Source organism: Ursus arctos, unplaced genomic scaffold (assembly GCF_023065955.2).
Source record: "Ursus arctos isolate Adak ecotype North America unplaced genomic scaffold, UrsArc2.0 scaffold_31, whole genome shotgun sequence".
NCBI classification, from domain to species: domain Eukaryota; kingdom Metazoa; phylum Chordata; class Mammalia; order Carnivora; family Ursidae; genus Ursus; species Ursus arctos.
In genome coordinates, this window is record NW_026622997.1 from 19,026,799 (window position 1) to 19,041,038 (window position 14,240).

General features: G+C 48.1%; 1 protein-coding gene across 5 annotated transcripts in view; it reads left to right on the forward strand.

Moving 5' to 3' along the window:
• The window catches only part of JARID2 (jumonji and AT-rich interaction domain containing 2), a 252,350-nt gene that overhangs the window by 175,326 nt on the left and 62,784 nt on the right, over window positions 1–14,240 (forward strand). For all 5 annotated transcript variants that reach the window (XM_026511523.4, XM_026511526.4, XM_026511528.4 and 2 more), the window contains one exon: window positions 9,201–9,370. In XM_026511523.4, the coding sequence (XP_026367308.2) occupies window positions 9,201–9,370 (170 nt within the window). The remainder of the gene's footprint in view (window positions 1–9,200; window positions 9,371–14,240) is intronic.

The following is a 14,240-nucleotide window of genomic DNA, read 5'->3' on the forward strand; positions in this document are numbered from 1 at the left end:
AAGCAGAGGATGTGAGATGCCAAAGCCTGCTCTGGATCGTTCCTGGCCTGGTTCCGAGCGCTGCCTTTGTGCTTTGGTATGTCACGTGCTGGTGGGGTTGAGCGTCTCCCTCACCCCGAGACCCCATCGAGCGTGTTTCTGGTGGGGAGTTCCTATAGTATTGACTCTGCGCATACCGCTGGATTTTGTTTTTTCATGAATGAGCCGTGAAGCTTTGTAAGATGTCCTTTCTTCATATGTTTTTTCCTTGAAGGGGGGAGGAAGTAAGACCTGATTCTCGTCTCACGGAGTGATTCACTGTCTCTCCCCAGCCATCATCTTAGCCAGGACTGAGGGAGATTTCTGGCCCTTGGCAATTGGGCATCCAGTAACCTCACGTTGAGAAAATGCCTGGGTTTTTGTTGAAATGTTTAAAAAACAAAATTGGCAATGCCACCTCCAGACAGAGTAGAAAGGCAGATTAACATTTTAACTGGCTCTTTGAGGCTTTTAAAACTGAATGGGCTTTAGATAATTGGTTCACACCTTGTAACTACAGTATGTATTAGGAGTTTCTTTGGCCAGGTCCTGGCTCTATTCCTAACTTCCATGTGGTATCCCAGGACTCTGAACCTTTCTTGCTTCTGCTGTAAGATAAGAGTTTTTGCTCAGGATTGCTCTGAAACTGTCTCTGTAGAGAAAGAGCATTTGTGGCTCTTGGATCCTGGTTTTGAGGGTGGGTCCCTGATAAAAGGAGGGTTCTGGTGCCTGGTGTGGCAAAAGCAGGCAGTTTTCCATAGGTGGTAAACCACAACATGTGTGACATTTGTGACTGACAGAACAAAAGGGCTTTGTTGCCGCTCTAATTGTTGATTAATGATGATCCCTCTCAAATTTGACATGGTTGCTTTCTAGCACACAAAAGAAGTCAGTGTCAAATATTTCCTTGATCATGACAGAGTCATGATTTCCAGGCTGTCCTTGGTTCTTTGACATTTCAGGGTGCCGCGGAAGATTTTTTTTTTTTAAAGCATAATTGCATATTTTTTAATTAATTGAATCAAAAGCTTTACTGCATGTTACTCTGCATACCGTTTGTGTGGGCTGGCCCCGTCCACCTGAGGTGCATGTGCCCAGGTACTGCTTTTCTTAGGAAGGTGCTCTGCTGCATTGGCTTATTGGTGCTTAGAGCTGTTACTAAATCTTGAGATTCTCCTTCCTCATCCCTAGCCCTTTCGTCTGAGTCAACGCAAAGGCTCACTTTTTTTTTTTTTTTTTTTTAAGTAGGCTCCACGCCCAGCATGGAGCCCATGCAGGGCTTGAACTCATGATCCTGAGATCAAGACAGAGGCCGAGGTCAAGGGTCAAACATGTAACTGGACTGAGCTACTCAGGCGCCCCAACACCTTTCTTTCTTCTATCTGCTTTCCAGTGCCTGTGTTCGGAGGGGGTGTGGTGTTGGTGAGCAGTTGGGTGATATTTGGGTTTGCAGGGCCTGCCTCCTTGGGCGCCCGGTGTTTCCATGGGTAGGGCTGATGCACACACATTTGTGTGTCATGTTGGTATTCCTTGGGATGTTCTTGGGCTCTGAAGGAAGTTGATGTGTTGCCCTCAATGGGAGATTTATTCGTGATTGGAGAGATGGAATCTTAAGGAGAGTGTAGAACGGAGTTGTGGGACCGCTTTTGGAATTGTGCCATTTAAAAATGTGTATGTCTTAATTTTTCTGCTCCCACCTTCTGAAGTGCTAGGCAGGATATTTATCTCAGAATCGAGACGTTGTCCCGTTGGCTGTTCTGCAGGGCAGCCTGTGGTTAGAAACTTGGTGGTCGGCATCCTGAGTGTAGCCATGCAGGCATCTGGAAGACGGAGGTTCTGACTTCCCACGGGGCACAGGCAGAAAGTTCGGTGTTTCTCCTGTGGTGTTACGAAGTCACAGGTCCAAGGGGAGTTTATTGTAGGAATTACTGTATTCAAGTTTTATAGATGAGGTCAGACAAGGTGGAGCTCGAAGGGACCCCACTATTCTCCTTTTCAGAGTGTGCTGCTGCTCCCCGCCCCCCTCCCTTAGTGGAGAAATAGAAGGCCAGCTCGTCACAGAGCAGCTCAGTAGAACTAAAGCCCGGTTTCTGATACCCCTGTTCTTTCCTTGGTAGCACTCTGACCGAGACAGACTTGATGAGCCTTCCTTCTTGGATTCGAGGGACAGCAGTTCCTCTAGGTACATCCGGTTGGTAGCAAACTTGATTCTCAATAGCTGCCTATGTAACTTCATGAAGACAAACGCTGTGGATACTTCCCGTCCTGTGGTTTGAGCATCCACAACCTCTTTCATCGGTGTATGAGTTCAAGCAGGAGACGAGGCCTGGCAACCAGTATGGCAGGAGCTCCAGGAACCCCATAAGGCGAGCATTCTCCGTAGTGCACCTCGCCTCCTGGAGCCCGCTGACCTCCTCTCCTGTCCCGTGACGTCCTCACACCCTGGTAAAGCCAACCCCAGTGGGCAGCTCGGAGCAGGGTGGGAGGTGAGTGAGCGTAGAAGGGGGTCGGCCCTTGGCAGCGCTTTCGTTACGGTTGGGGATGAGTCGGTCTCTGCTGGCCTCCCGGTTCACTTGAGGATGTGTTTATTTTCTCTCTACGATACAGGATGTTTACAACCCTCCTGTGTGGTTTGCCCACAACTGTACTTGCTTTTGAATTTGGTGGGCAGCTTGCCCTGGGCAGGGGCTATCCCCTGCTCGACCCCCCACAATCTCCAGCACACACATGCACACGCGCGCACACAGACACTCCTGATTTCTTTGAGTCGCTGCCAGGTTTGTAGTGTGTGTCTGGGGGTAGAATAGAGTGGGTAATTATTTTGGGGATGGAAACACAGGAATTTTTTTTTTTTTTTTGAATAGGCCTTTCAGCAAGTTGGCAAAGCTTCAGGCCCCGCTCCCACCCCGGCACAAAGAGCGCAGCCATGCCGTTCATTTTGTATTTGCCAGACACTGTGTGTCTGTCTCTCTTACTGCCCCCCCCCCCGCTTTTTGTTTTTTGAATGAGCAGACCCTCCCCTCCCACCCATTCCTTGCTCTTTGTTTAGAATTGAGATGTAATCTGAGTAATTGGATTTTACCAGCTTATGTTTTTAATATTGGAAAATTGAGTTAATAAACCGGTGTTTTGGCACACACGCCCCTCCACAAGGGGCCAGCTGGGCATTTCTTTAGATGGCCTGGTGCCCCTTGCTCCTGCCTTCTCCAGCCGAATCGTGCCCACGCACTGTGTCCTCCTCAGGGTTGTAAACTATCAGAAATCCGGGACAGAAATGGAATGTAATGAACCTAGAGATTGCTGTCATGCCATATTGAGGGCTGCCCTCGAGATGGAGCGTGCAGATGGCACGAAGCTGGATAAGGCCCGTGGAACCCGGGACTACCACGCCACCCCTTGTGAGTCTTCTGATAGTAGGCTGCCCGCCGGCGTCTGCCTGCGTGACCACAGGAGGGCGGGAGGGGGCACACGGAGGCTTATTACAAAACAAAAAATATTTCGCATAGAATTTAGCAGGCTCATCAGTGACGTTTCTTTACAGGTGTTGTCTTGCAGTTTGTTAACTTTCAAAATAGTGCCAGTGTTTCTTTTGGTGTGTTTCTTTGTTTCTGTAAAGGTACTGTACTACTTTTTTTTTTTTGGACCTAAATATGAAATATACTTGAAGATTTATTTGGGTAAGATTTTAAGTGTTTAAGCAAAACGTTCTTTTGGCTGTTGGCCATGCCAGCTAAACCCCAAATGAGAGAAGGCTCCGGAGAAAAATAATACCAGCTTTTGTGTGTAGCTCAGGGAGTGAAGGGAGCAGGGGGAGGATGGAGCTTCCCCCGGGAGCTCATGCAGCGTGATCTCACAGTATGCACGGTCTCCGTGTGCCTGGGGCTGCGGCCAGATCAGCCTCCTGGGTCCAGTGGATTGTGGCCCTGGGCCAGTCGTGACACATGGACCACAAGGGCATCATGCCTTGTGGTGGGACGGCCTCTTGTGTGGCATGGTGGTCGAGAGCCAGAACCAGACCTCACTTGGCTTCTATTTGATGCTGCTGCTGGTGGGCATGTGGCCCAGTGAATTCTTAACGAAGTGATGACCGTGGAAATGGTAGAAATGGTGACCATGTGGGCAGATGCTTTTAGATTCCTGTGAAATGGATCCCTGATGACACCAGATCCCAGTGGACCTTTGGATAGACTTAGAGAGGAATGGCCACTTTCCCTGGGGCAGAACTACATGCCTCTTCCTCTCCTATTGGGTCTCTTTGAGGTCCACCCAGCTCTCTCCCCGGCACCTCTGCATAGCATTCAGTCTGCCCCCCTGCTCTGAAAACGTGGGCGTGTTTACCTGTATGATTCCTCACGAATGGATGGTGCATGTCGTTTATCAGTGGTATGGAGGGTGTGCCTTCTGTACCTGGTGACACGCATATGCAGGGGAGACTGCAGTAGAGCGTCCTCTGCAGGGGTCCCTCCCCCTCCCCCCAGAAGGGCAAGGGGATGGAATTGGGCTTGAGCAGTAGTAGGTCATGGGCAATGAACTACGTTAGAATGGTTTGGTCCCTCCCTCCAAAGAGGGGAATTGTGAGCAGAGAAGGGGAAGAAGCGATCTCCCTAAAAAGAAACAGGCCTGGAGTATTCTTGTCATTGGATGATGAGAAGAAGCCAGCCATGGCAAGATAAAGGGGAAGAGCATTCCAGATGGAGAGAGCAGTCTCAAGCCCGATCCCTCGGGATATTTGCCTCTGTCTTAGGGCATTTCTTTCTACATAGAATGATACTTAGGGATCCGATCAGTAAGTTGACTTTCATCTCAACACATTTTTCCCCCTCCCTTTTGGGACACTTTAGCTTAAATGGGATTCACCCCAGCAGGGCTGAGTTTTTTTGTTTTTTGTTTTTTTGTTTTATTATGTTTTGTTTTCATGACTGAATTGGCATGGGGCTCCCAGACCTGGGAGCTTCTAGAGAAGAGGCGCGCCAGATGGCCTTGCCTATGACAAGGCTGGGCCTCCCCTCCCGCTTGGATGCAGCATGAGGTGGCCGAGAAAACTCTGACCCAAGCATCCAGCATGTGCCTTTGGTCTTCTTTGTCCTGCACCCGAGCTGTGTGTGGCCTGAGGCAGGTCGCCCCTGCTCACTTGGTAGTTCTGTGTAGTGAGGGTGATCTTGGCAAGATCCTTCAAAAAAAAAAGGAAAGAAAGCAAGCAAGCCTTTTAGCGTTTAGCATTTGTCTCGAACACCAAACAGATACCAGCCCGTAGCTATATTCTCTGAGCTTGCTGTTTGAATTTTTTAGTCTTTCACTTGGCACACACACATTCACACCATGGACGGGCAGGGATGGCATGGTTTGACCCGAGACCGCTTCTCTTCCCTCACCCCCGCAGCCGCCAACCTTTGATCTTCACACATGGCAAATAAAATGGAACCCTCCATATATTCTTCTATAAACACATTTATTCATGTCTTCCTCCACTGGTTTCAGTCGGTTTGATCTGTTTAACTTGGCTGGCTGGAGAGTTTGATTTAATTGGGTTTTCTTGACCTAAGGATGTACCTAGGGTTCTAGAATGAAGTCTTCGGTGAGGGGGGACTCCTTCCTTGATCATTTTATAAAACAAACGTGGGACTGCATCATGCTCCAGTCGGTCCTTCCGTGGTCTGGGTGAGGAACACAGGCGCTCTGTACTTCCCTTATGCTGGCGTTTCCGTGGGTCCCCAGTGGGCAGTGGAGGGCCATCTGGCTAACACTCAAGGCCCCACATAGTGTTTCCCACCTGACCCCAGGGACCCCACACACTCTCCACCCCCACGATGATTCTGAACCTTCTTCGTCCAAACAGTGTTGCCATTTTCAGGCATCTTCACTCTAGGAATGGAAAGGGCGATGCATGTGGTTCTGGGTGAAATGTCAGCCGATGGAAGGAGGTGGGTACACCGGCTTGCTGCTGCCGGAGACTGGCCCTCCACCTCCCTCTTTAGCCTTTGGTAGGTGTCCTGTGTGGCCTGCCCTCTGTCTCCACCTGGAGAGGCCTGCGGAGGAAGGGTGCTCTGTGGAGCTATCTAGTTCTGCAGAACATATGCAAAACCTCCCACCTCCCCTTTCTTTACTGATTTCAAATGCACTCATTACCTTGTATCCGGCATTCTAGAATGAATCGCCTCAAACATTACCTGCACAACTGAGCCTGCCGAGCGTGCCTACTCCCGTGGATGTGGCCTCTGTGTCATCTAAACTCTTTTGTTGTGCGGGGCCAGCAGAGCCCAGCCAACACCTCTGTAATCCTCCCAGGACTGCAGGATGAGAAGCTAAACCACAGACCTGCACTTTGTGCAAAACAGAGTCTTCTGGCCGCCGTTTACAAAAAAAAAAAAAAAAAAAGCTATTGGTTTGTCTCATGGCGCAGTCCCTGCTTTCATCTGGCTTTCACAAATACTTAATCACTTGGGAGCTTGGCTTATTCCTCGAAGGGGTCATTTATTTGCCTGCCATTTTTTAATCTGTTAACGGCCTTATTTTTCATGGTCTCACCGAGCAAGTCATCAGGCAAAAAGTGCCTTTTATTTGAACAATGGTGGGAGCAGTTTATCTTTCGGGTCCTGGATGTGTAGAATATTTTACCGCGTCCCGCACGGCCATGCGCGCCTTGTCCACGTTCGCGTGTCGGGCTTGAGTTCGGGCTCACGATGTGTGGCATTTGTTGTTACTGACTTTCAAAAAGCCGTAAGCAGCTGCCCCGCTCAGTTGCAGGCAGTATTTCTGTCCAGTTTCTTTAATGCCTAGAGGGAGCATTGGGTCCGTATCGGGGAAGATGTACGTGTTCCTACAATTGCCAATTTAAAAAAATAAAAAACTCTTTGGTGGGATCCGATGACCAGGGTGTTTCTTTTCACAGGGCGGGGAAGTCGCTGGAAGAGCCGGGTACTTCTGTGGGGTCCGTGCACCCGATGGTAGCATTACGTCGCGGGGTTCTGGCTGGTGGGGACGTGCTAGTTGCCTGCGGCTTGGCCCTGCCTCTCGATGCCCTTCGTTCCCGAGGGGGCTGCTGCTGCCCCAATACAGAGATTGAGAACAAGCAGTTAGCAACTTATAGTCACTCTGTCAAACTGCTTCTATGTCTGCAGAATCGAGTAATAAATTTGAGCTTAGCTTGGACTTTTTTTCATCCCACCCCCGCCCCCCCAGTTTAGTCCTAGAGACTGTAAAGGGTGGAACATAACCAGACTCACAACTGTGATCCTCCTCAGTTTGAGAAGCACCCCTGTGCTATCTCAGCCCCACCCCTACCTCCATCCCGTCCTTCAGCGTCTCCCCCTGGAGCGTCCCTCCTCTGGGCTTAGTGACTTCCCCTGCACACACTTCTGGTGTGTCTCGTCTTACATACGGGCGGTAGGTTGGTTACGAAACTCTTCATTCTCCATAGCAAGGGGACAGTGGTGTTGCCCTGTTCTCTTACGTTTTAATACTCGGGAGTTTTCCTTTAAGTTGTTTAGCTTTCTGCTGATGGCTTGTGAACGTGGCGGCTTCACTGTGGTTGCTCCTGGGTTCGCAAGTGCTTGTGATTAGCCATGATGTTTGCAGATTTCAAGGACCGAAGGTTGCCCTGTAAGTAAGGAGTTGGGGGTGCAGTCTCCCTCTTGAGCAAATGTCAGTTGGTACGGGCACATCATCTCTACAGCCGTGTTTCTCATGGGTTTGGTGAGAGAGGCAAGAGTAGAGACTAGTCAGGACACAGGGTGGTTCAAGTTTTCTACCTAGTAGAAAACCGAGGGGTGTGTGTGTGTGTGTGTGTGTGTGTGTGTGTGTGTGTTGCTGTACTAGTTTGTTAAATACCAGAATGGTGATTTAACATGTGAAGGTATTGTGGTCAACTGTTTAATAAGATACTACGGTTACTATTTTATATAATTCCAGCAATAGTTAAAGGAAGACTTTTTGTGCTTTACTAATCTGTTTGGTTTACTTTTATTCAATACTCAAAGCAGTTTTTCTGGGGGAGGGCAGTTATCAATTGATTGATTCTGATTTGGATTCTGACCTATCCCTGTGCCATGGGGCTGCTTGTGGTTTCTTCTGTTTCGTGTGTTTGTTTTTTCCGCCTGCCCTCAAATCCTGTTTTTTGAGGGTCTCTGTGAGCAGGGCTGGCTAGACGGTCTAAGTGGTGCACCTGCGGGTTCTTGCCCTCGGAAGTGCCTGCCACTTCCCTTGTGAATTGAGATCTTTACAATGAAGAAAGAGCTGATAGGAGGTCATTCGTGATAAATGTCAGGTTAGTTACACACAAACTAAAAAGAAGGGACTATGCTTACGTGGAAGCAGAAAAATTAACAGCGGGCGGCTACAAGGTTCGGAAGGAAGTACAGAAGGCTTTCCAAGACTCATCAGGATTCCAGTGATAGAGAGGAGTGCCTTGCGTGTAAGAGTTTGTAAAGGAAAGATTCCTAGCGAAGGAGAGAAGTGTTGTGATTTGTAGACCTCGTGGATGCTCGACAGGTAAAACTCGGGGCCAGTTTTTCGAATCCCTGACTGAAGTTTGGACTTCACCCAGAATTTGAGAAATAGATTTTTCCTGCATTACAAGCTTTCATTCGTGTAATGAGTTTGTGTGGCTGGATTGGGGTCAGAAGAGATTGGAGGTGGAGAGACTGCTCCTTCTGGGGGGGTGTGGACGGGGTCAGTGGGGTGCAGGCAGGTGGGGGAAGGGGGAGACACCAGGTGTAAGGGCACAAATGAAGGGACTCGTGTATGTGTTTGTGACAGTATCCCGTTGAAGCGGACGATGCTGGATACATGTGGCGGGATGATTTGCGTGTTTGTCATTACTCTGGACTTAATTTAAAACTAGAAAAGCCATTCATTAATCCGGTGTCCTCAAAGGGCACAGGCTGTGTTGGAAATGCCCAGGCCCACACGTGGTTTGTGCAGAGGCACACAGGCTCGTGCACACGTGCTCAGGGCGCCCATTTTATATCCGTGTATAAAACATAGCCTTTTAACCAAATTTATTGCCCTTTGCAGCAGGCCTGTGGTTTATGAGAGTGTGAGAGAGATAGAACCTTAATTAGAAAGAGTTTGCGTGAATTAGGGTCTTTTCTTCCTCCTCTCGTGTCCTGACTTTACGGCCGCACGTAGACCTATATCCTCCGATCTCTGCCTAATTCATTTTTAATTTTCCTTTGCTTTTCCAGGCCCAGGCTGCAAGCACAAAGGAAGTTTGCGCAGTCTCAGCCGAACAGTCCCAGCACAACTCCGGTAAAGATAGTGGAGCCATTGCTGCCCCCTCCAGCTACTCAAATTTCTGACCTCTCTAAAAGGAAGCCCAAGACAGAAGATTTTCTTACCTTTCTCTGCCTTCGAGGTGAGACTGTGTTCCCCGCCAGTTGGGGAGGAGGAACCTAGTTGCAAGGAAAAGGAGGACCCTGTTCCCAGGAGTAGATGTTAGCTGTGGTCTGTGTTGCAAACATCTTTCCATTTCCCAGCCTGGTTTGTGGGGGGAGCTTGAAGTGACCAGTGCCACGGAGGGGAAAGGGGTGTCGGAGTCTTCATATTTCTCCTTCTAGTCTCATTTGATACTTATATCCCCTTTCTTGGCTTCTCTGCACTGTCTCACAGATCATAGTTTCTGTAGCTTTGACAACCTGACTTTTCCCGTCCCCCTTCCCGAACCCCACCATCACCACCACACATGTGCTTTGTCAGCGCTGTGTTTTGTCTTGTGACTTTTTTTTCCCCCTTGGGGCATCGTGAGTGGAGATTGTCTCCTTTCCTCACATTTTGTAAGGTCTGTCAGAAGTCATGTTGAATGAGGTTCTCACTTTTCCCTGTACTATATTGGGAAGAATTCAAGCAATACTTTCCAAGTCAGTTGACCCTCGAACGATGTGGGTTTGAATAGCACAGGCCCACTTCTGTGTGGGTTTTTTTGGTTTGTTTTGTTTTGCATTAAATACGGTTATGTGTGTATTTTCTCTTCTTACAGTTTTCTCAATAGCATTTTCATTTCCCTGGCTTACTTTCTTATAAGAATATAATATATAATCCATGCAGCATACAAAATATGTGTTAGTCGCCTGTTTATGTGATGGGTAAGTCTTGTGGTCAACAGTAGGCTATTACTAGTTAAGTTTGGGGGGAGTCATAAGTTACACATAGACTCCAGCACCCCTTAAACTAACCTCTACGTTGTTCAAGGGTCAACTGTATATAAATGGTGAGAATAGTGGTCCATTTACGTGAACAGGACTGAGGAACAGAGTGCAAGGTCAAGGATAAAATTTCATAAAAAAGGTTGAGTTTGGATTTGCATGGCCTGACTTGGGAAACTGGCTACTACAGGAACTAAGTTCATCACAGTTGTTGATGAAGAATGTCAGGGATTGTCAGAGAGCCTCTTTCGGCTGTGGGAGGTGCAGAGGAGTGTTAGAATAGAGAAAGCTGTGAACGTGGAGGTTTCCGCTGGTGAGGTTAGTTGACAGAAAGCCAGCAGACGGTCGAGGTCTTTTCTTTTGGTCATCTTGGTGGGGGCGGGGCTTGAGGTTTCGAGTTCTGTACTTAAAAAAAAAAAAAAAGTTTTATGAAGTAAGTGACAGCAAGATTGAAGTATGGTAGTATTTTTTCCCCAAACTATTTGAGAATTTTGACCTTGTACCCCATTGCTCCTTAACACATGAGTGTGTGTTCTCTTAAAATAGGGACATTGTCCCATAATGATCCAAGTTAGAACATTGACGGTGAGCCATCACTACACTTACAACCTCGTCTCAGATCAAGTCCCAGTTGAGCATTTTTAATGGTCTTACTCTGGAGCAGGTCCTCCTCAGTCTTTGCGTTTCGCGATCTTGACTCTTGAAGATTACAGGCCTGTTGTTTTGTCGCATGGCCCTCCATTCGGGTTGTCGAGCGTCTCCTCGTCATTAGATTCACGTTTTGTGTTTTTGGCAGGAATGTTGCCGTCTTCCCATCGCATCCTCTCGAGTGGTACACGGTCTCAGGCTCTCCTTTTATTGATGGGGTTGACAGGGATCCCTTGATGAAGGTGGATCTGTCAGGCTTCTCCCACTGTGGGGTTTTCTTTTTCAGCCTTTGTAATTTATTAAGTGTGCGTTGGGAGGTTCTTTGAAACTCCATATTCCATCTCTCATCAAACACTATTCATTTTTTAAAAATTTGTATGGGCTCATTTCTTATTTCATTCAAAGGGTCATAATCCATTTTTTAAAAAATGTTTTGGGGTGCCTGGGTGGCTCAGTTAAGTGTCTGACTCCTGGTACTGTCTCAGGTCTTGCTGTCACGGTTGTGGGTTCGAGCCCCACGATGGACTTCAGCTGGGCATGGAGCCAGTTAAAAAATACATACACGTATATATCTTCATTGAAAGGTTTTTGTTTTGTTTTTTTTTAAATTTTAATTACAGTCTGCCTACCCCCAGCTTGGGGCTCACCACTCCAAGATTGAGTCTCATGTCGTACCGACTGAGCCAGCCGGATGCCTCTTTCTTGCCGTATTTTGATGTTTAGGTTGTCCCAGATCTCCTCAGTGGAGCCCCTCCATGCTGGCTTCCTTCTCGAACTTCTGGCCCTGCCCTTGTCCTCTTTCTGGCCTTGCTTCTGGGCCTGTCACTGCTCCAGACTCCTCTTGTACTTTCCCTTCCTCAGCTCTGGAACCCGCCATTTCTCCAAGGAGCCCCTCTGGAAGGGGCAGCTTGGGAAGCCACGGTCTGGGCCTGTGGCGTGCTCTGGGATGGAGTGTCCTTTCTCTTAGGTTCTGTGTGAATGTGTGCAGTGTGTGTGCACGTGTACACGTGTGCCCCATTAGTGTATCTAGATATACATCCACGTTTCCGTGTGTGTGGAAGCCCCTGAATTAGCACACATAGCTCCGAATTCAGTTGAACACCAGTGGGTTCATTCTGGTTTTCTTCCTTTCCACGTTAGAGACTTGAGAAACCTGGGCTTTGTTATCCCCAGCGTACACCCCCCCTCTTGTCACCCAGTCTCTGCTGCCACCCCTTCCTCCACCTCGTGGAACCCTTCTAAACTTGCTTGGCTCTGACAGTCCTGATTGGGCCATGTGTGAACACCCACCTCCCCCTCCTTGGGCTCTGACATCTCACCTGGGTGACCTCGTTCCCTCCCTGGTCTCCCTCCCACTGATTTACTTTAGGAATGACACCTTGAAGAAGGGAAAGTGAGGAGTTAATGTTCATGTTGGACATGAGAGGCTACTGAAAAGTATTCAGAGACCATCGAGACGCAAAGAAGAGTCGTTTCAGTTAGGAATTGTCCAGCAGCCAGAGATCGCTTGGCCTGGACCAAGGGGAGGTGAGGCAGGAGGCCTGTCTCCATTAGGGTTTGCAGAGCTCCCTGCCGAGTTTTAGGGATCCCAGGGGTCGAGGGTGAAGATGGAGAGGAATGTGCGAGACCCAACACGAGAGGCTCGCGTGCTGGGGTGGCTGTGAAGGGAAGAGTGGGGAGCATGACCAGCGAGCCGTGCTGGGCTGTCGTCTGTTAATGGAGAGACGGTGGGATGAGGTGCTCGGAGGAAGGGGTTTGAGCTAAAGCAGTCTCTGAAAGGGTTAACTGGCTCATCAGCAGAGTGGTTCAGGTGGATAAAGTTCAACAGTGGTGGTGGAACTCTGCTTTTGTGCCTTTGGTCACATGTGGCATCTTCGTGCATTCGGAGCCGGATTTAACTTGGAGCCACGACGTCCTGTTTACTTTTCTTGAGGGAAAGGCTCCACGGATCTTGTTGCATTAGGATGCTAGAAAACTGGCTGTGGAGAACTGAATTTAGTTAGGAACATCTTCACTGTGGAGTGGGTGTGACTCATTTTTTAGAGAGGAATTTGTGCCTTGTGTACCTGTATGTGCATTAGTCTTAAAAATGCCTCTGCGCTTTGGGAGATTTGGAGAAGGGCCTTGCTGAGAGAGGCATGCCGCGTGCTCAGGTAACTGGCATCCGGGGAAACGTTACCCGGTCCCCAGCTTTGACGTTTCAAGGCTCTTGATAAAAGAGAACCATGTCAGAAGATCACCACAATTTACTTTCCACTGTCGGATGGAACAAAGGTTTCCATAAGTGAAGTCTAGGAGGTGTTTAAAACAATTGTGTAAAAACGCTTTGAGTTTTGGAAATTTATTTCTGTGTTTACATGAGCCAGGCAATAAAATAAGTTTTGATATTTGGTTTTTAGCTGATAAACAGAATGGGTTTGACACGCAGTATTGCACTCTTTTTCCTGTATTTTTTTGACTGGAGGTATTAAAAAAAAAAGTCCGAGTCATCGTTAGCTTTATTTATTTATTTATTTATTTATTTATTTATTTATTTATTAATTAAAAAAGAACCCATGTATTTGTGAGGTCAGAAATGCTTAACTTGATTTGGCTCCAAAAGCCTCAAATGATAGGTGATTCCTCTGTGGTACCTTGTACCTTCCCAGTCCTGGAAATGGGGTGGATCTGGGGGTATGGGGATGTCATCACTTACCAGATTCCTTGTTTATGCTCAGATGTATTTCTGACTTTCTGGTATCAGCTGCTGCTGACCTACGTCCACAGAACCGTCTTTGCCTTACCTCCCCTTCTTCTCTGAAGTTGGCAGCCGGGAATGCGACTGTAATGTTCTCACCCCTGAGTTCTAGTGCTTTCTTTTTGTGTTGCGGATTCCAAACCACAGAGAGCTTGTCAGAGCCCCCCAAACTCAAGGCTCCGCATAAAGAGCCCCGTTAGCTCCATCAGCCTTGGGTGACGGTGGGCGCTGTTGGGGTAAAAATCAGCGTTTACAGGAGCTCCTTCGACGGACGAGAGCGTGGCTGCAGAATTAATGAGTCAGATCAAATGGATTTTCCATTCACAGCATCCTGTGAGCCCCAAGACCATGCCTTCTCCCCACACTCCCATCAGGTATTTTGACCGAAAACCTTGGTGGGTGGGTGGGGTATCTCTGTGTCATTAGTAACACTGGGATTAGTATTATATATGTAAACATACCAGCTAGTCAGTCAGGGTTCAGAAGCCTCAGTGATTTAAAAAATCTGCTTCCAGGCCCTCAGAGACCTTTCAGCTCAGCTTGGCAAGGCGCTCTCTCTCCTTTCCTATTTAAGATCATGACCTAAAATTTCTAAAGGAACGGAACACAGAATGAATAGTGCAGCGGGGCCTGAAGTGTTTGCCTGCAGTGTATTTATCTTTAAGTAGCTGCTTGCAAGGGGGTCCACATGTCTCCTG